Genomic DNA, 21,497 nt, shown 5'->3' with positions numbered 1-21,497 from the left:
GGTGACCCACCTGACAAAGCTTATTAGTACTATGTGGGACGAAGAGAAAGTGCCTGCAGAATGAAGCATTTCGACGGTTATCCCCATCTTCAAAAAGGGTAGGTGGACGCTATGTGAAAACCACCGTGGCATCAACCTGTTAGCCGTGGCATCGAAGGTGCTCTCTGGCCTTAGCCTGCGAAGGTTGACTGAACACAGAGAGAGGCAGATCTGTGAAAACCAAGCTGGGTTCCGTCCTTCAAGAGGCTGCATCGATCATATCTTCACTCTCCGACAGATTCTGGAACAGCGACACTGCTTGCAGCAACCAACAATAGATGTGTTTCTTGATGTCTTTCTTGCGTGGATGCCGAGCCGAGAAACGTAGTCTGTGTCAGATATTTGCGTCGGATAGCGGTGCATTCGTCTATATACGTCCGGAGATGTATGAATCAACTCCGAAGAACAGTGTTTGTCTGCTCGAGCCTTAAATGAAACATGCACGTCTCTGCAATCCATCGGTGGGCTTGTCGCGATTGGATATAACGCGTTTGCTCAGTGAATAAGTCTGAAACCATTCACACTAGAGATCTAACAAGATTTTGAAAAGTAACGAATGTCTTCAAAGGTACAGCCCTCAAAGAAGCTCTCAACTGGGAGAACTTTACCTTGTGATGAGCCTCTGTGCTTGGATAACCGTACGCCACCCACAAAGGCCAACAACTGCCTTGCGCCAACCTGCCTTGGCTCATACGCATCTCTTGGCCGTGAGTGACCATGGATTTCAAAGTGTCAGTATCGGATAGCGGTGCATTCGTCTATATACGTCCGGAGATGTATGAATCAACTCCGAAGAACAGTGTTTGTCTGCTCGAGCCTTAAATGAAACATGCACGTCTCTGCAATCCATCGGTGGGCTTGTCGCGATTGGATATAACGCGTTTGCTCAGTGAATAAGTCTGAAACCATTCACACTAGAGATCTAACAAGATTTTGAAAAGTAACGAATGTCTTCAAGGGTACAGCCCTCAAAGAAGCTCTCAACTGGGAGAACTTTACCTTGTGATGAGCCTCTGTGCTTGGATAACCGTACGCCACCCACAAAGGCCAACAACTGCCTTGCGCCAACCTGCCTTGGCTCATACGCATCTCTTGGCCGTGAGTGACCATGGATTTCAAAATTAGTGTCAGTAGGTGCCATGTATTGTCCCACAGAATGTAAAAGAACAGTCAAGAAGTACAGAGCAAGTTTTCTTGCCGTGACCGGTCAAAAATGTTTGGTAGTGCGTTAATTGCAAAAGCATCCCTGCTAAACAACAAGGTCATGTACCAAGCAGCCGCGGTAACTAACCTGAGCAAATTTACGGTGAGATGTCGCGACGATTTCGACGGTTAGGTAAAACTCACCTAGCAGGTTGATCCGCACTGTTAAACAAGAACTTTCAATCGATCGAACAACGAAGAGGTGTTTGACAAATACTGTCTACGAATATTTCAAAACGTCCAGGAAACAGGCGGAGCCTCCAAGACTTTCCGGCACCGGATCTGACAATCTACAGTGCGTAAAATTCAAACGTGTCCAAATGTCAAGCAAAAGCAAGGCGGACTTAAATGTTTACGCATGGAGGAAACATCTGCAGTGTTACCCACAGGTAAATGGTGCATCACACCGGTAAGGTGAAGTCTGAGCCGCGCTGAAATGCACGGATGTTTGTTGAATTACATGGATACTAGTCAATTAATTATGGCACACAACTGGGTCTATACAATAAAAAATATGCTCAGAAACCTGCAAAGCAACTCTTAGACAACTGGAGAAGTAACAAATGGCAATAATCTCTTTCTGTTCTGCAGAATGCGGAAAAATGGTGTAAAAAACGCCGGAATTGCGCCTCTATTTGACGTCAGATCAGTCAACCGCACCCTCGCCAGAGAAGAATTTGCAGAAATGATTCAAACCAATCGAAAGAACACACTTACCGTGGGACGCGAAAATTTCCTGCAAGCCAGTGGATTTTTTATGGAGTGAACAACTCCGCATTTGTGCACAAATATGTCAAGAGCTGGAAAAGACTTCAGCGTGACCAGCATTGCTGTGTTATACTGCTGAAGCAGTAATGCAGATGTTTGAGCACGTATCTCTGCCATCTGTTAATCCATATCAGCAAATCCATTTCCTGGAAGACACGCCATTTATCATTAGAAAATTCGTCCAACAATGCACATGAACCACCTAACCCCACTTTCGAAACTATCGGACTAGGAGGGAACGGCATACTGCCATGTTCGCCCATTTGGTGAGCCTTGATTATGATTGGACCCTAAGAACTATAAATACTAGAGATGGGCAGAAGTGGTTTGAGCGCTGGACTACAAACACCTTATCCAGCGAGCCATAAAAAGTGCTGATTCGAACCCATACTCACGGTGTGTTTAGGAGGCAACTTTAGCTTAATAGGAAGAGGAATATAGTCTTATTCGCGCTATGTGAAAACAGTAGGTAGCCAATATATTTTAGTAAGAAGAGCTTCACAATACGTTATTAGCAGCAGCCAAAAAAATAACCAAACAGGTAACCAAACAGGTCCTATCCTGATACTAGTGCTTAGTTGTTCGCAGAGCCTGGATACATGCTTGTTGTCCATGTGAAATCGCGTTTTTGGTAACTTCAGCTGAAGAAGGCGGGTAATAAATGCAAACGGGAGGATTGACGATGAATTCTATTATCGGTTTTACACGGAAGTGAGCTATCGGTCTTCTATGAAATCCCCATCCTCCGGTAATTCGACGCAAAAGCCTAGAGATCCTGTATGTTTTCTTGAAAATAATTTATCAGATAATTCTTTCCCTGCAGGTCCAAAACCGAACAAAAGCTATACCGTTACTGCCCTTTAATTCATAACAAGTTCATGGGCACAAGATGGCCTTTCAAGCTCTGAAATTTGTGACCGCTGACATTTTCACCCATAAGCGGTGAAGACAATTTACCCAGATGCGGAACTTGGACGCAAAACGGAATTCAACTGGACGATAATTATTCATGGGTAAACGAGAAGCAGGCCTTTCAATATTCAAAATTCCACCCATGTTGTTTAGCTACTCATGGTTGCGCATACGAGGGCGTAGTTCAACCGAGATATCGATTCGGAGATCTCAGTTGACAAATGAACTATTTTCAGGCTAGCTCAAAAAGCAAAAAAGGATTCTTGGCTTCGTACTTGGGCACTGTTTTGTCTCTGTTTGTCCCGCATGGAACCGATGCCGGGTGGTATTCTGCTAGCTTGTGCGCCTTAATCATATGGCTGGTTAGGTGATGAAATTCTATACGATTTTGGCCGCTTCAGATACTCTATGGTTTCGTAGAGCGTGCCTTAAATGATAACTCGTCTTGAGATCCACTGATAAGTTTTGGCGGTTCCCGTAGGCTCTTAAATGCCACAGTAACTACGTCTGATGGGGTTAAAATAAGTTAACGTGGAATATCTACTCAGGCTTCTCGTGTGCTTCATACATTAACTTTAGTTTGTTGATGACTACACGTCGCCGATAACTGTACGCCGTCAAGCGTGATCCCGATTGGCTTAAAGCCGTTCTCCACGGGCTTGTTATTTTTATATCCTTTTCACATTCACAGTGAGGCGTTTAGCAATTTCAGCTGCTTTGGCCTGTAGTTTCAAAGACGCGAATCTTAGTCGTCACATAAAAACTGCAATTATTCTGCTTCCATTTTGTGCCCTGTGTCGGGTGCTATTGTTGGAATCTTCAGTAAGCTCGGTATTCATCTGCGTTTCTCAGTGGTCTGTTCATTATTTTCTTTACAGTTTACATTCCATCCTGTGCGTCAGCACTTAAACAAACTCCAAGGGGACTTTTTCTCCGAGTTCCTCCCTAAGAGCGGCACGTGTAAGTCCGCAAGTTTTTACTGTACACCGTGATACTAAATTTACATCGACTATTGATCCACATCGCGAATTACTCCGCTTCATAATACTCACGCTTTTCTTTACACAGGGGCACAGTCCCAGCACCAGTTATTGTCTTCAATTCAAAATGACCGGCTGGATTACAGTGGCACTGCCTTTTATTCACGTCCATTGTTTGGTTCCTTATTTTTCACAACTTCGAAGTTTTCCAGCCAAATTCCAGGTGGGATGGCTTAGTTTTTCCTTCCCTCGTTGTTTCATGGCCCATGGCAGAGGACTGTTCTTACTTCAGCCTTATATATTGTACAATGGATTAGAAATCCTAATGACCGTTCTGTTTAGTACTTGATGTCCACCGCATTTAAATCATGTCCATTCAGGCACGATCGCCGCTGCGTCTGTTAAATCCCCCGCTGATAGGCGCCCCACCGACTGGGAATAAGCAGCATCATTATTTTTTCTATGTGCTCACAAGATATGTCATATTCTTTAGTCGTCCGTTTTATGGCAATACTTGTGCAGCCGTTGAAATTACTTTGCTGGTTGGTCTTTTATACCGTCCCGTTAATTACATCGATGCAGAGCGCTTTGGTTAGGAAAAACGCCCCTAAGAAAGACTGGTTTAGAATCATCCGGACGACTTGGGCTGTTTCCAATTTATGTAGAATCACAGAAGCATTAAGCTACTTTTTTTGGTTTCGACATAGACCAAAATTCCTTGCTTACTTGAGGTCCAGCCAACCTAGCGACATATCCACTTTCCCATAGTTATACTTTAGCTCAGTTTGAATCACTTTGATTTTTTCTTCAACACAGGGCCATTAGCTGTCTAAACGAAGGTGAGTAATCACCCTCGGAAACCACAAAATCAACCCTGACGCTTATCCCTCACTGGCATGCATTCCTTGTTTTTTTATTTATACCAAAAATCTTGAAACATCAAGAAGAGACAAAGGTAGACGAAGACGGCCTGATGCTGCTTGAACACAGGTATTCTGGGTACCTAAAACATCAACCGTTCAGTAAGACAATATTGAAAGTAAAGGACAGCCTGATCGTAGATAAAAAGCTGCATTTAGTCTAACTTTGATCGGGAAAAGCAAATAACGGGGAATTTTGTTGTTGAACAGGCAGGAAGTCCCCACATTTGAACTGGCAGACATAAAACGGGATTCCTTCACAGAATTGTCGGCACACCTTGTCCTTACTGAAGGATAAAAATTTACACTGTGAGATATGCATCTTTTGTAGGCACTCAACGTTAACCGGAAAGAATCATAATAATCGTTGACCAGCAACACAACAATAAACGAACTCACCGAAAGCAGAAACTACTACGTGAGGACTCTTAGATGACACAATGCCGGGCATATTAAGATCATCTTAGCTTGACATTTACTTTCAAACTTTACGCGCCAGGTTGTGACCGATCAGAGTGCAGAATGTTTCTCTCTGATCAGATGAAGATGCCCACCGGAATCGATCTCATTCAAGGATGGCCTCTATTGAGGACAAAACTAATGAATGGTGGATTTGAGAGCCTAAAATAGGCAATTCGGAGGCCAGGATAGAACATCGAATTATTGTGCCCACGCCACTGTGTATGTGACTTACGTTGTTCAAAAGTTGCGGAGTATACTGGATCTAAACGGTCACGGTTTCCTGATACAATAGAACTAGCCTCACCATTGCAAACGAAAGATGCATGAGGTTCCAGGTGATTCCTCCTTCAGAACCAACTTGGTCCGCTAATTATTGTGTTGCGCTAATGTTGTCCAGTTTGGTTTCAAGTTAAACACACGGTTTACAGAATCCCGGAGACTGCAACAACCTGAGGGGATCCAATCCCGGGCTATGGCAGTGGTTACAGAAATCATGTGTAGTGCATTACGTGTAAACCTAAATGTTGTTTAACGAGCTTTCTCGAATCAACGGGCGTGAGTCGGCTTTGGGAATTTTTCAGAGGGATGATGACTTCTACAGCTCATTTTCTGTTAGGCTGTCATGGAACTACATGTTAATGAGCTTCAGACGTGGTCTCCGAAAGTAGTTATAATCATCGACATCAGGATTCAACACCGATACATCCTTGACATACTGGCAATATTCTGGATTAAAGAAATCGTGGTTTCTTACAGGCTAAGGTAGTGCCATGGTACCTTAACCCACACAAGAGGAGTAACATGGCCAGCGACCAGAGTCTTTGGCTCAGAAGCCCGGCCAAAAAACGGCACTGAGTGGCGGGAAATGCCAGTTTGTCTACCGGGGCGCTTATATCACCATCGTTATAGCAACACAGACTGATGCCAGTCTAATATGGACAGAAAAGTCATTAAGGTGCTACTTAGCGGCAAGCGGCTGCAAAAGCACTTGTTTCACTCGTCCAACGTCTTGAGAACTATGCTCTATAGCGTGTTGTTCTGAATAACACTATCAACAGGATCCTAATATACCGAGAAAAATGACAGCCTTTCGGAGAGCTTTTGTGTGGCTGGTTTGTGTCTTCATGGACGCCCTGACATAACCTGAGGATGGTAGCTTTAGGTCGGATGCTATTTTTTGCTATTTAGCTGTCTGATGGAGTTGAACAGTTCCCGTTCCGCCTATGCACACAGAAAAGGACAAAATTAATCTCTGGCGATTAGGCGGAAGGCTATTTGATGCAAGGAATTCTATGTGAGTCAGCAGGCCAATTTGCACTTGATTAATCTCTGGCGATTAGGCGGAAGGCTACTTGATGCAAGGAATTCTATGTGAGCCACAATCAGCAGGCCAATTTGCACTTTCCCACATTAGGTATCTTTGGAGCTCCCTCCCATGACCTCGACAATTGACGTTATTGTCCCTCCGACAGGCTCCAGGGTGTGTGACTTTTGTGGATGTCCTGCATTCTCAGGTCTACAGCTTCATTAATATTATTGTATGTCAAAACAGGAGACCTTCTGGTCGGTAAAACTGCACAATTTGCCAGGAGACAAAATGTTCGTGTTTTCTGAGGAGCGCTCAAAAAGCTTCTTCGTTTCGCACGCAAATAGTGGACCAAATCGCACTGCAAATTTTGAGACCAAAAATAGGCATCTGGCTCCATGAAATTTCATCTTTCGCACACCGGATTAAAAGCTTGGACGAGAAGACGCTGAAATTCCTTTTGTGAAATTTACTCATGTTTCTCTGAATACAAATATGGTCATTCATTTCAAAATCGAATTAACGGATTGTACCCAATTGAAGCTTTATTCAACCAAACAAGTCAACTATACAGTGAAGAGAACATTGTTAGACAACATATTAGACGTGGACACTCTTCCCTATGAACTAACAACCTTGAAAAGTTCGTCGTTTTTGATAAATCTATTTTATTCGACAAACGGTGAGCGGCGACTTGCACCGCAAGTGAAATCAGTAGATATGTACTCGCGGTAGAATTGAGCCACAGCGGAACAACTATATGCTTGTGTTCAAGGCAAGTTTGTATTGTGACGAAGGCAATGTCCCGGGTGTGGGCGCCGCGTGTTGGTTGCCTTGGGGCCAGCCCTCGACATTAAGTTGGGCATGCAGAGGCGAAAGTCACGAAGGGGAGATTTGTTAAGACCAGGCAATCTCAGGAAAGTTGAGATCCCCAACATTTAGTTTGTTTGGGTGAGGTAGATCTTGAGTGTGGGAAAGTAGCGTGGATAGACGATTCTCGAGCTAATGGAATGTGGAAGGGGACGTGCATAAACGCCCGTGGGTGACAGGCAGAAAGCCAAACAGAGTCTGGGGTGTCCGCCAGCAGTGGGTCATCAATGGTGGAGACGCCCATTTCAGTTCTGGCGTACATGTTGTAGCCACCTCCACGGCGGTGGAAACGATCAGAACGGAAGATGGTGTAACCCGGAAGGGAGATAAGGGCATCAGGCGTGCTAGGAGAGAGCCACGTCTCAGTGATGCAAATGAAGGCTGGACGAGCTATAGTGGAGATGGCTTGGATGTAGTGCAATTTAGGTAAGAGAGCGGGTGTTGATTAGAACGACAGAGAGATTGCTAGCGGGATCGAGGGAGGTGGCTAATATGGCTATCAAGAAGTTNGCTTGGATGTAGTGCAATTTAGGTAAGAGAGCGGGTGTTGATTAGAACGACAGAGAGATTGCTAGCGGGAGCGAGGGAGGTGGATAATATGGCTTTCAAGAAGTTGACAAGCCCAGGGAGGTCAGTATGGAATGGAGTAGAGAAGGGGGAATGGGGGTTCTTGAATTGGTAGGCGAAGTAGGACCCTTTAAAGATACGTGAGAATAGGATGCTGTGATGTATCGTGATGGGTACCGAGGCAGCGTCGGGTGGCAAGGCAGGTAGCGGAGCTCCCTGGACAAAGAGTAAGAGGCTGGTTCGAGCAGTCGTTTGTAATGATGTAATCGACATAATCAGGGGGTGGCACTTGTGTGGCAGCTCAACAAAAGCAGCGGGATTTGGGTGACGCGAGATGCAAGGGCAGGAGGAGTGTTTAAGGGACAGGGAATGAGAGGATAAGCCAAGGGCACTGAGAGGAAGGGTGGACCTGTTTTGTAGAGCCTTGAGCAGCGAACCGCAGGGGCGGAGGGAACGGGTAACCGAACTGGGCTGCTTGGAATAGATGAAATACGAGGTTTATGGTAAGAGATGCAGGATAAGGGGAGGTGCCAGGGTGCAGCGAGGAAGTTTTCGGTACAGTCAAACTCTCTAGGAGGAGTGGGCTTTGTTGTGGGTGAGCAAGAATCCTCTGCGTTGGTTGTAGTTGAAATGGATTTGGAGTCGGAAGTCGAGATACAGTTAGAGGTCGTAGAGGTGGAGCTGGTGGAACTACCAACACCTGTTCGTCCCACATTGGAACACGCAGCTGAGCGGAACCCACCGGCGAGTACAGCTGAGTAGTCAAAAGGGAATGAAATTTATTCGAATTGCGTTACATTCAGGACAGCAAACATGGTTAATAGTGCTAATAATGGCATATAATAATCTCAAAAGACTGTGCTGGTAACAATCACGGATGCATTGAAGTCCAAGAGAAAAACTGGGGTGTTCACACATAGATACACATAAAGAAGGCTTTTGCTCAAGCTCCCCGGATAAGGTTCGTTCTTGCATTCAGCGGCTTCCGTTCACCTTAGGGGCACGAACAAATGAGGGTGTGGCGCTTTTCTCTACCTTCTTTGCGCGGCGCAGTAGGCCGGCCTTCACGACGACTCGAAAGGTTCCCTGAGCTGGGTGACAAGCCTTTGGAGGAAAGTTCTTCCACACACCAACTGCCCGGAGTGGGAAGGAGTGGGAAGGATTGTTATTCCATAACTATGCCCTTCGAGCTTAAAAACCTTGCCGTGTTCCCGTTACACGTTAAATGTGTGTAAACTGTGAAAAAAAATGTTGGCCACGCCTTAGTTAACAGGAGGTCTGTAAGTACTATGTCTCCTCGAAGGCAAGAGTACAAAATATAGGAGTAGTTCAAGAGCCAAGAGACGCGTTCGTTAATCAAGAGTTTTACGGCCAGAAACCATTTACTAGCAGCTTGTTGGACACGCCCATTCAAGATTACATCTTTCTTGTGTTCTGGGTAGACGGCTTGGTTGGCATATTTAAGAAGCGGCTGATGTGGGGGGCCCCATAAGTTATCTAGGGGTCTAAGAGAATAAAGCGGGGAAAAAGAGGACTAAATTACCCATAGAATGACCAATGTCCTTTGGGCCAATTTTTTAGTCGAAGTGAGGAAGATGGGTTTGAAAGCTTCAAGGTACCTAAATCCCTTTCTATCTACCCTCGTAATGTCTTATGGCCCATTCTCACCATGCACGGCCAAGGTGCTCCCTGAGTTTCCTCTGAAAGGCATATGGACACACTTTTCCTCATCCATAGTAAGGCGCTATTTCAGAGACCTATAATTTGTGTCTGTATCCACTTGAAGGGAGCTTGCTTTTGAGCTCTGTGATTTCAAGTTGTCCGCAAAGAGGAAACATGGAAGTGGAAGTGAATATGGTAGGTCATTGACGCAGATAAGAAACAGGAATTTCCTGAAACGGAGCGTTGAGGAGATCCAATGGAGACCGCCTCAGAAGAAAAGTAGGTCAAACCTATTCTCATTCTGCATGTCCTATCGGATAGGTGCGCCTTACTCTACAATACTCAAGACTATGGAGCAGCAACACTTGTGGGACTCGACCGAATACTTTTGAGAAGCCGAAACTTATTGCATCTGACATGAGTTCTTCTCCTTATCTTGGGTTAAGCCTCCCACAAAGTCGAGCATGTTCGTCTCGCAAGAAGGGTTTGGGAGCAATCCACATCGTGCCGTGGATATGAAGCTATTGGTGCCAAGAATTTTTCAGGATGCTTTTCATCACCTTCACGGTACTCTGGGTAGGCGAATATGCTAGGAGCTGCCAGGTTGTAGTCGGCCGCCAGTTTTGCAGATTGGAGTAAGAGTGGCTTCATTCCAAGCAGAGGAAATGACGCGTTCATCAAGAGGCTGACGGAAAATCAGGTAGAAATGCTTTGACAGTGTCAGCAGTGTCACGTTCAGGATCCTGAGATGGACTTCTTCTGACCCCAAAGCGCAAGGGGGTTCCTCCTGTGCAACAGCTGCTGAGCGTTCTCCTCCGTGAAGGCCAAGCCGACTAGCGGTCGTTCGTTATTAAATCTTAGTTAGATAAGATGTGACCAGGTCGCTGAGGCTGATTAAAAACCTGTGTCATGTTCTCCGTAGGGTTCAGCTACCACAAATCGATTGATCGTAGGTGCCACTGTATGCTAAAATTTAATTTTGTACACCTACCATACGGGCTCTATTTTTCCGCCATTCCTCATTCCTACTTGACATTCGTGTTTCAATCTGTTTTCTTCTGACATAAAGGACAACATAGCGAGGGAAGAAACACTGTAAAGCAGAACACGATTGAAACAATGTTAATTGGCCAGCCGAAGATAACATCGAAATTGCAAGGTCCCTCAATCCCTTGACTTCCAAAACTTGGATCAGCAATAACCCTAGAAACCCTTTAGACACTCTCTTGGGTCACATCTGCTTTCCGTTAACCTTGCTTACGACACGGAATGCGACGAAACAAAGCGGTCCTTTCAGTCTGAGCAGCTGCCATCAGTGCTCTCGGTTCCGATTGGTCGGCATGCTGACAAATCGCTACGCTCTCAAGTCCCCAACAGACTGCATACAACAGGCTTCCGCCGGGATCGTTCGCCTTGTCCTGGGATAACCGGTTTCTGCGGACCAAGTGTCCTCTCCGCGTTAAATCTGCTACAAATTCTGCGTGGACAGTCCCTTTGGGACTGATTTTGGATATCATACAGTGTGTGCTCCACAGATAATTCATCGAAATTGCCATTCAATTTTTGGTTCTGGGTGACGGATTTCGAAGTTCGTTTCTAGTGAGGAGTGTGTGTTCTCAGTGGGCTGCTTTGGGCCTGCTGCCGAACAACCCTCAAATGATTGTGTATGTCGTTCTGATGTGCACAAGTACCGTTCTATTTGGCACCCATAGGAAATCTTGTCAGATGTGTTCAATTTGCGTTCAAGACTCCGGGAATATGGATAATAGGCTGTTAAGTGGGACGTACCGTTACTTCCACGCCTGGACGGCATACTCAACTTGCAGCCATATGTAAGCTGAGACAAGGTGTAGATCTGGGCGCATGAGGTTAGTCTTAGCTAAGGCTACTTATTATTAGTTTGTCCACCACCTGGCACTGGGGACTAGTGCGTAGGTCACGTCGTATGACCACTTCTAGGTCTACCTTGCTGTATTTGTAGGCCCGAAAGGTAGGTTGGAAGTACGTAACATTTCTTAACATTGAACGGCAAATTATTTGCAGTTGACTAGTTGGAAGCCGTTCAGGAGGTCCTGGTCTATAGGGATACGGTTAATTCTCCAGATTTTCAGGCCAACGTAAAAGGGAACAGTGGGCCCGTAGCTTGCTTGTTCGGACCTTTTACCGCCCTTGTAAACGGGTTATAATTCGAATTTTTCGCTGTTTCAGGATACTAGGGGTGGAAAATATCTTGCGGTGGCATTTGGTCAGTGCTCTTGCTAGGTCGTTCGCCGGAAAGGCGCTGTCGATGACGACAGCAACACTTTTCTTGAGGGTTTCGAGTCCTACAACAACTATGGAGAATTCTATGTGATCTGGGCCTGTTTCATGTGGAAGTGCTTATGTCCAGGTTTCAGTGTAGGCGGACCATTGCAGATGGAACTGTATTGCCTAACTGGGGCGTCGGATGTTTCCTTCAGTGTGCGTTTAGGGCTAATACAGGTTTGTGTTGTGCGCCTGCCGTATTTTGCCTTTCTGAGACGGTCGACTTGGCCCAGTAGGAGCTCACGGTTTGTTGTATACTCGGCCATTAATTAAGCCTGTCAGTTCCCATCGTCTCGGTGTAGAGAGACGTAGTGGCTTCGATGGCACCAATGGCTTCACCATATGGTCTTGCTGGAGTTTTTTAGAGATGCCAGAATCGTTTACTAGAGTCGTCCAAGTTCTCCGCCATCACATGTGGACTCATACTGGGACGAGATTGTCACCATCTCGCATAATGCTTCGAATTTCCCCTGTGGCACGGCACCACCAGGCGCACTGGATGTCAGACCGAACCGTGGCACTGCTTTAACCTCGGAGAAACATCTCAGCCGGTCTCGAACATAACTTGATGTGACAAATTATCAGAATTCAAGTGAAAGCGAGCGGACCGTGAAGTCTGGTGGACAAGGAAAGCCAGTAAAATGAAAGAGGCTTAGAAAGCCTTGAATGTCCAAAGATTATTACAGCTCATACGCGCGACCGGTCCCCAGAAACCACCTGTGAACGAAACGATCAAGTATCGGGATGGGGCGACCATCTTGGATGAGGAACGCCTCCACCGTTGAGCCGAATACTTCGAACAACGATTATTGTGGCCACCAGCTGCCACTCATCAGTAGCCCACAGCTGACGTAGAACCCTGGACGATGAACGTGGCATCACTTACGACTCCGGAGGTGTACGGATGCTTATGTTCTCTCAAGCACCACCGAGCTTCTGGTCCGGATGACCTCCTACCCGCTCTGTTCAAAGATGGGAGTGAATTCATCAGTCAGCGCTTGTCTGATCTGTTTGCTTGCTTTTGGGAAAAGGAATCTGCCCCAGACAATTGGTGAGAGTCGGTGATAGTGCCTATTTCCAAAAAGGGGCTCATGGTGAGTGTGGCGACCACAAGCCGGACATGAAGTCACTGGTCACGCCACTTACAATCTAGGGGGAGGCACTGGAAGTTGTGGAGGTTTCGTGTATCTTGGAAGTTGTGTTAGTTCTGATTGAAGTGTGGCAGACGAGTTCAGTGCACGAATCTCCAAGACCCGGGCTCGCGTTTGCTAATTTAAGACATTTATGATGTTAAAGCTGTGTATCTCTGAGTATCAAAGGACGTTTGTATCAGGCTACAGTGGGGACCGTTTTGTTGTATGACTGTGAGATTCGACCTGTGTGACCAACTGAACTAAGACGTCTTCAGGTGTTCGAAAGTCGTTTTCTTAGGACGACAGTTCATGTGAGTTGGTGTGGGCAAATCCGTAATGAGGCACTTAGAAAGCGCGTTTTCGGTTGTGCAACGGGTACTTCCATTGAAGAATGTGTCCAGCACCAGAAGTTGCGTTGGTTAGTGCATGTGTTCCGTGTGCCAAACCATAGTTTTCCGAAGAGGGTTCTGTTTTCCATGCCCACTTCAGAGTGGCGTAAACAGAGAAATAGCCAACCCGTGACTTGTTACGAAGCGCTTGGGTGGTGTGGGTGCTACTCGCCTTCCAGGATGGGGACCGCGTGATCCGCACTGCGCCTGGTTGGAGACACTACAAGATATGTCTGCTTACCGATGTCAGTGGGGATATCGTTGTCGGTTTCTATCCAAGTTTCCTTAATGTGTGTCTGGGGGTGTAGGCACCTCGAGCTGGTTTGGCTAGAACGCTACTGGAAATGCACAGTCATGCAGATAACGAAGATTGCTTGGAGGCCTAATAGATGCGAGTTAAAGAAGCTATGCTTTCGGTCTTCAGAACTCTCTGTCCAAGCCATCCGACGCTGATATCATAGAGATCAGGATATCTCATTGCCGCCAGAATGACCATACCAACAACTGTTGCTAAAGCGACGTGCACAGATCCCAAAACAATGGATATTCAGGAGCCTGAAAAATGGTCAGTACAGTCAGTACAGCCAGTACAGTCCCATGGTCCAGCAGGTTGAGGTCAGACGGCGAGGTTGGGGCGAGATGGTTCAGTGGTTATAGTGCGGATTTACTGACCGAAAGGTCGTGGTTCGAACCTGACCTCTACCTCTCGACATCCCTGTCTAGGCTTGGGCAACCTGGCAGTATCCAAGCCGTCGTGCTTTCTCCGGGTGGCGTGGCAGCTAGGCACCGAATGGGTATTGCAGCCGAATGATTATCCTTATATATCAGGTTAGGAGTTGGAACATGTGTGGTGAATTGTTCTATTATGCGTTGACATCTCTTACCAAACACCGCTGTCTTACGGCTGTGATGGGGTCATCCCAATTCCCCCTTGCGCTTGCTGGAGATCGATGTCCGTGTCCTTCCTGCCGTCACTTTCTTTTCAGGTTGTCCGATTGAGTTCCTGGAGGTGTGGGCACCTCAGAATACTTGCAGCAGATCAGCATCAGGTCCCTCCTTCCCCCTTTTATCGTCTTTTCGCCTTAGGGTTTTAATTATGATTGGGAAAACCATATATTTGTACGGCAGTGATATTGCTGTCTTTGATGTTAATGTTGATGATGATGGCCTAAAAGGAAGAGTCGCTGTCCGTTGTTTGTGCGGCGGGCATCAACATCGAATCAACCGGCCACGTGATTCCAAGGAAATGAGAACACCTACTTGGGTATTCGTGTAGTCTGCAAGCACGACAATCACGGTGCTTTTTGCTTGACGAATGACCCCGGTAAACCTCGGTAGAAAGTACCATTTTCAGCGTCGGAGCCACGGTACGTTGGGATATATGTCAATTCTGCAAACAAGCACCGTTTTTATGTCGGTTAGTGCTGGGCTTGATTGGGCTGGGTAACCGAACGGCACAAAGGCAACTGTTCGCTGGAATCCGCTTTGTTGGTCCCAGGAGGGTAGTTGTTAGCGAAATTCTCAGTGAAGGAGATCGGACGTGAATCCATCCACAGAACCTCTTGAACAATTGGCTCAACACTCTGAAAAATACTCCAGATGGACCCCGTCAACCCAAACTCTGAGGGAATCATCTGAACCCGATTTGACCGTTGACACCCGTTCATCATCGATAACGGAAGTCCAGCGTGCAGTTCCATCGTTTCAGCGCCACAAATCACCTGAACCAGACGGTGTGCATCCTCAGCTCTCCAAAGGGCCTTTTGCTAACCTGATGAATTTAGTCCAAATATGTGGAATGAAAACAATAACGTTCAAAAGGGTTACAAGAACATTGTACACTGGGGCATCAGTCTAATACACATTTTAAGGCGTTTTCTGGTGTTGTACTACGCAAGTTGATTCACCATCGAGAGAATCAGATTCGCGAGAATCAAGCTAGGTTTCGCTCTGGCGCAGCTGAGACTGCGACACTCCATCCACCGACTAGAAACGATAGTTTTTCTTGGTATGGAGACTTCTAGACTGCGCTGAGACTTTATGATATTGTTTGGCGATTTGGGGGTTCCATTAGAAATCCTTATTTCTTATAAAGGCTCTGTCTGCTATCGTAGACGCGTACGTGTCTACGACAAAATCCTTCTTGAATTCACCACATACAGTGGTTTCAGGCCCTGTTGCCCTTCCTATTCGAACTCGTAATCGGCGCACTGCTTCAGTCTTCTTTGAATTCTTGTAACAAATCGGGGATCAAAATCCTTGCGCAACGTTTGCCCATAGAGTTCACTGACGGCCTTGCTCTTCTTGGAACACACTCTTTGGATATACACCATCTTAGTTGACTTAATTAATCCTGCTGCGCTGTTCTGAATGCGCTTTGTACTTAGAAAATACAAAATGCTACTGCATGCTTGGGTGGGATCAGACCCAGACCTCATCTTGCAGGTTAACCGGTCAATGTGGTAAATCATTTCGTCTCTATGGGCAACTGCATTGCTCGGCCGGTTACACTCCCTGGGTTACACTGGCTGGGCCATATACTTCATATGTCGGAGGACCATGAAGTTTGCCCAGCTTAGTGTCGGACTCAGAGGCCCGGTGACGGTCAGGCTATGTTTGAGCAATGAATTGAGCATGGAATTTCCTCGCATTCAACCCACTTCGTCTCTATTTTCCAGACCTGTTAGCTCTCAATACAACCTTTTAAAGACACCTGGTTATGTTGTCGGTCGAGGCCTTACTTGTAGTCACCATGTAATACCCAAAAACCTAGATGTGTGGTCCGACACTGGGGAACGAGTGACCTTGTGTATCTCTTCCCGCTGGCCTTGAGGACTGATTCTGGTGAACTGACGTTTAGGTAGGGATGATAGACCACAAGTCTTCCGCTCTCATTCTGTTGAAACTAAGAGCTATTCGATTAACACAAAGCACTGTCATTTCTGCCGTTCCTTTCATGCGTCACTGGCGAAGTACGGCAGAGGCTCATGACCAGGATATGTGATCTGCGATCATCCAGTTTCGAAGCAAAGTGTGACCTAGAGTGTGAGTTTGAATATCTGAAACTGCATACTTCAATTTGCAGACGATTACTGGAAGGCATTGTACTGTTATCTCATCATTCTCATCGACGTTAGATACAACATCATCAGTTTGAACACTGATGCTTCACTACCGTGCAACCGCAAAGCTATATCGAAAGCCGGCCTATCACAGGCATTCTGAGGTATTTACACTTCCAGGAACTCCATCGAGCAACATGGAAAGAAACTGACGACGCAAGCGTCACTGACATTGATCAGCCCCATTTCTGCCAATATCTCCAGCAAAGCGCAAAGGGGATCACAGTGACTCTCCTGGAAGGCCGGCCGCGCCAACGACAGCAAAGATCTTTTTAATATCCTTCACACGCTTCTGCTGTGTCATACGTTGTCCACCTCGCAGTTTGCGCCATTGTGAAGGAGGCACACAGAACCTCAGTTGTCTCGATGGACGACATTTCAACATGCCTGAGATATGGGTGAGTTACCGCAGTTGATATTGCTGACGGTCAACTGTTCCTGGCGTGCACGCATTTTCAACGAAAACTCTCGCATCGCGCAACTTGGCGGCTGCTAAGTGCATATCGGCCGTGAGCCAACTTGGATGACCGGTGGAGAACCACAAATCAAGGCTACCGTTAAGACCAAGCTGAAAAAGGATGCATCGATCACATATTCGTACGGCAGTGAAGCATCGGTGTTGAACACTGATGTCCTGCTGTCGATGATGGTGATGATGGTGATGATCACATATTCACCCGTCGACACCGCTTCCAGCAACCAACAATGGTAGTCTTCCTTGACTTTGGAGCTGCGTTCGGCTCTGTACCGTTGGACACTATGCCAATGTCTATGGAGCAAAGATGGCAACAAGACGTCATTGTTTGAACTCGTATTGTGCTATCGATGACGATAGAGTAAACATGTCTCCCTAAAATTCCCGGCCGTCCCTAAGGCGGTGTACGCCAACACCCATGGACACATGAAAGCCCTAAGGAAGCTCTCTCCCGAGTGATGTCAGGCAAGGCTGTTCTCTTTCGTCTCCGGTTCCTTCATTAATAAGACCCTGGAAGACTCATTTCCGGCCTCTGAAATATGAATGGTAATCATTATCATTCAGCCATGGCATCCGTTCGGTGTCTAGCCGAATTTCAACCTGAAAGAACCTCGAGGACTGAGATACTTCCATGTGCCAAAACTTAGACAGGATCCAGCTAATCACTGGCGAGGATAGTTACGTGCGAGATGGACCAAGTGGTTGGAGCGCGAATTTACTGACCGGAAAGTCCGTGGTTCGAACCCGACCTCTGCCACTCGACTTCCCCTGTCTAGGCTTGGGAAACCTGGCAGTATCCCATCCTTCGTGCCTCCTTTGTGTGGCGTGGCAGCTAGGCACCGAAAGGGTGCTACAGCTGGACGATGGTTACGTGCAAACTGAGCTCAATCACGAGACCTCTCTTCACTATATGCTGTATGAAATGAGGTCATGGGACGCCTGTTTTCGTTACACAGGCTAGTCGTCGTTGGCGTGCAGTTACAGAATCCTCAGCCAATAACCTTAAGAGCTGATTTCGCGCCCGCTTCTTTCCAAGCTGCATTCGAACGTTTAATACTCAGTCGGTAACACATCACTTTCGTTCCGACTTTACTACTACCAGCCAGCAATGGGTCAAATTATCATCCGAATCTTGTATTAAACCAGACGATGACTGATCGACTGTTCTGCCCAAGTGTTCGGACGATTAAGTTTATGGTGTTCGAATGTCCGAAATCTCTTTAGTGAGACCACTGAGTCCCCGGGTCTGAAAAGCCAGCTGCCGATCGGACGCTCGAACGCCCACTCAGGGTTCACCGACTGCTTGAGGAGTGTCCTTTGAGACATTGCGATAAAGCACTCATTACCAACCGCACATCTTTGATTCAAGTCCAAAAATGCACCCCATTGCAACGCTCCTCGTAATTTTTTCAGTAAAGCTGTTGTGTTCTCGTTAAACGGGTCTTTTCTCGTCAATTAGATTTAGAGCTGGGGTTTGCAGTCAGTTACAGAATCAAGTCACGAATTTTGTGTATTTCCTCTTAGCTGAGATATCGGAATAAATGTATTTTAGTTTCATTTACCGTTTGTATCACTTGTCTGGAGACACTCAAGTGGCGTTTGCAACTCCCCATGAATAGACTGTAAGTTACCGTCGAGTGGTGAATTTGTCATTTCCGCGATCCACTAAGCAATGCTTTGGAGTGTCGTGCGACCCTCACACGATTCACCAGATTGGTCAATAGGAGAGGTCTAAATAAAAAAATAAATCGTTCAGCTGTAGCGCCCTTTCGGTGCCTAGCTGCCATGCCACCCGAAGGAAGCACGAGGGCTGGGATACTGTCAGGTTGCCCAAGCCTAGACAGGGGAAGTCGAGTGGCGGAGGTCGGATTCGAACCACGGACCTTCCTGTCAGTAAATTCGCGCTCTAACCACTCGAGCCATCTCGCCCCTGAACAGCACAGTCCTTTGGTCCTCCACGTCGATTGACTTGTTTTTTTTAAATGTAGTGCACTAGCATTTCCCACCGAACACTTCTGTCTTACTTCCAGGTTTTTATTCAAAAGCTTTGGTTGAAAGGACTTATTTCCTTTATGTTCAGGCTTCCTGTAATTCACCCTGTTTCCGTCGTAGTCTAATCGCACGGGAATGGCGACCGCAACAAGCCTCTGGCGTTTGGCTAACTTGAAACTTGAAACATTCTTGGTTTCTTTTCGTTTGCGATAACTTCCCTTTCGAAGGAAACCTTCACACTGGAGAACGATCACCTACGGTTTCTTCTTCCTTTTTGAAGAGAAATGTTAGAACGATAAGCCGATTGACGAGGAGTTTGCTTGTGGAGTACAGTGAAGTCGGTTTTCGATTACACACCAACGAAGAAGTTTTCAGAGATCGAATAGTTTTGTTTTAGAGTCGATCAGCAGGTGTCGGGGATATCCGTATGTGCTCCAGTGTTCATCGTGTCGCGCCAGCGCAGTTTACATTTTGTTACACTCAGAATTGAACTGCATTGCTGATTACGCACCTCACTCTACCGGAAATGGATTAGCAGAGCTTCAAGATCTCACTTATTTTTTTATCTCAGTTCAGTCGGTACCGGTCGCGGTTGAAACGGCAATAGCAGTGTCTAAAAATCTATTTCCTTTGAGAAGGGCGAGATGGCCCAATTGGCTAGAGCGCGAATTCACTGACCGGAAGGTTCGTGGTTCGAACCTGACCTCTGCCTCTCGACTTCCCCTGTCTAGGCTTGGGCAACCTGACAGTATACCAGCCCCCGTGGCATGACAGTTAGGCACCAGAACGATTTTTTCCCTCTGGGAAACTTCTAACATACGCACACTATTAACCGAGCTGGTACTAGGACGAAGCACTATTCAGCCGATCAATTGTAAAGTGACAAACAGGTTTTGGTATGTTGGTTGTGATAAGCACTCCTACTTTAGCGGAAAGACCCCGGGATTTCCACAATAGTTAAGACTACTTTCTTCAATTGATGGTGCTACTACAGGTAAGTTGACAACCGCTTGCGAATGAGAAGATACGGGGCATCCGAGTCAAATTACCAGCAACATCAGCCACACTTCGGGACATTCGATGGGCACCTATGTTTGTAATTGCGCTACAGGAGAAGCCGATTTGAACAAGGTTCATGCGAAATTTCGCAATCGACCCAAGAACGAAGCAACCATCTGAAGGGCGAACGCATCGAGGAAACCTAATCCCGTTAATATCGCTTCTTGTCTGTCTTATGGACTTGTTCTCTTAAGAAGGATGACTTGCAGTTTCATTCCTAACTCTGTTTCAGAAAATTCCGCTCAGCGGACAGTAGAACGGTTGCCTGATTCCAATTAATCCCTCTGGTTATCCCGATGACGCGAGTGGACTATAGCAAGTGGGATCATATTGAGGTCAGTTTGCCGTCTATTCCTTCTTGTTTGCTGTTTATGCTCAGTCATTTGTTTAATTGCACACCCAAGTGCCCATACGTACCTATTGCTGCCATTCTCTCATACTGTTCTCATTGGCTTCGCTGAAAATTGTCAGAACACACAGACTATTTTGCGGCAAATAGCTCGTGATTTCTTTTAGATATTATGATGAAAGCGCAGCACAGTTGGCTCGTTCATGGAGCTAGCTTTTCTCATCGTAACTCTGTGTGGTATTGCCATCTGTGAGTTTTCCCATCGAGAAATCTATTAGGAAAATCTGTGTACACCTCTTTGTTATATCTGCTGATTCGTCAATCTGTGATATCTGCTGCTGACCCGCTCCGGTGCCGAAAAAAAAGACTCACAGAAGGGAACACAACAGCTATATTCCGAACAAGCGAGTGCGAGAGCAAAAGTTACAACAGCCCCACGCTATTTAAAGGGGACTTTCTGACACTGATCCAGGCTATCTGATAGACGTTAGTTGAACACCCGTCAACATTGATCGTGCCTCTATGAAATGCCTGAACGCTTCACTGGTGTGCATTGCTTTTGCTGAATTGGTTGAATGATTGACTGGCCTGGATGCTTGCCGGCTTTCCTGTTGAGATTTTGGTGGAGCAGTATATTTCGGGCGTTCTGAGGTTACATTCAGGGATCTGACCTTCCTGATACTCTTTTCCTTGTTACCGGACAAGTGTGATTTGCATTTCCGTCTGTTTCTAAGTCCAACTATCGGCTTTCTGATAGCTCTTCTCATCCTACCAGGTCTCCGATGATGAAGACGACACACATCCAAACATTGACACTCCCAGTCTGTTCCGATGGCGGCATCAAGCTCGCCTTGAGCGCGATGCTGCATGGAAAAAAGAAAAGGCTGAATTTGAGGGAAAGTACAAGGTGTTTTTACAAAAATACAATGAATTAAAGAAGCGGCTTAACGAAGCGCAACAGGTATGTTTGGTTTGAGGATAAAAA

At 46.3% G+C, this 21,497-nt stretch overlaps 1 protein-coding gene across 1 annotated transcript in view; it reads left to right on the top strand.

The window, feature by feature from the left end:
* Positions 1–12,859: 12,859 nt before the first annotated feature.
* Positions 12,860–21,497, top strand: part of T265_06013 (hypothetical protein) — a gene marked incomplete at both ends in the record, with an annotated part of 24,247 nt that continues 15,609 nt past the window's right edge. Inside the window, 3 exons of the mRNA XM_009171172.1 lie at positions 12,860–13,044; positions 16,996–17,035; positions 21,288–21,473. Of these exons, the coding sequence (XP_009169436.1) occupies positions 12,860–13,044; positions 16,996–17,035; positions 21,288–21,473 (411 nt within the window). The remainder of the gene's footprint in view (positions 13,045–16,995; positions 17,036–21,287; positions 21,474–21,497) is intronic.

Source organism: Opisthorchis viverrini (assembly GCF_000715545.1).
Source record: "Opisthorchis viverrini unplaced genomic scaffold opera_v5_121, whole genome shotgun sequence".
Classification (NCBI taxonomy): Eukaryota; Metazoa; Platyhelminthes; class Trematoda; order Opisthorchiida; family Opisthorchiidae; genus Opisthorchis; species Opisthorchis viverrini.
The sequence above is the reverse complement of the archived record's forward strand: the minus strand, read 5'-3'. Positions and strand labels throughout refer to the sequence as shown.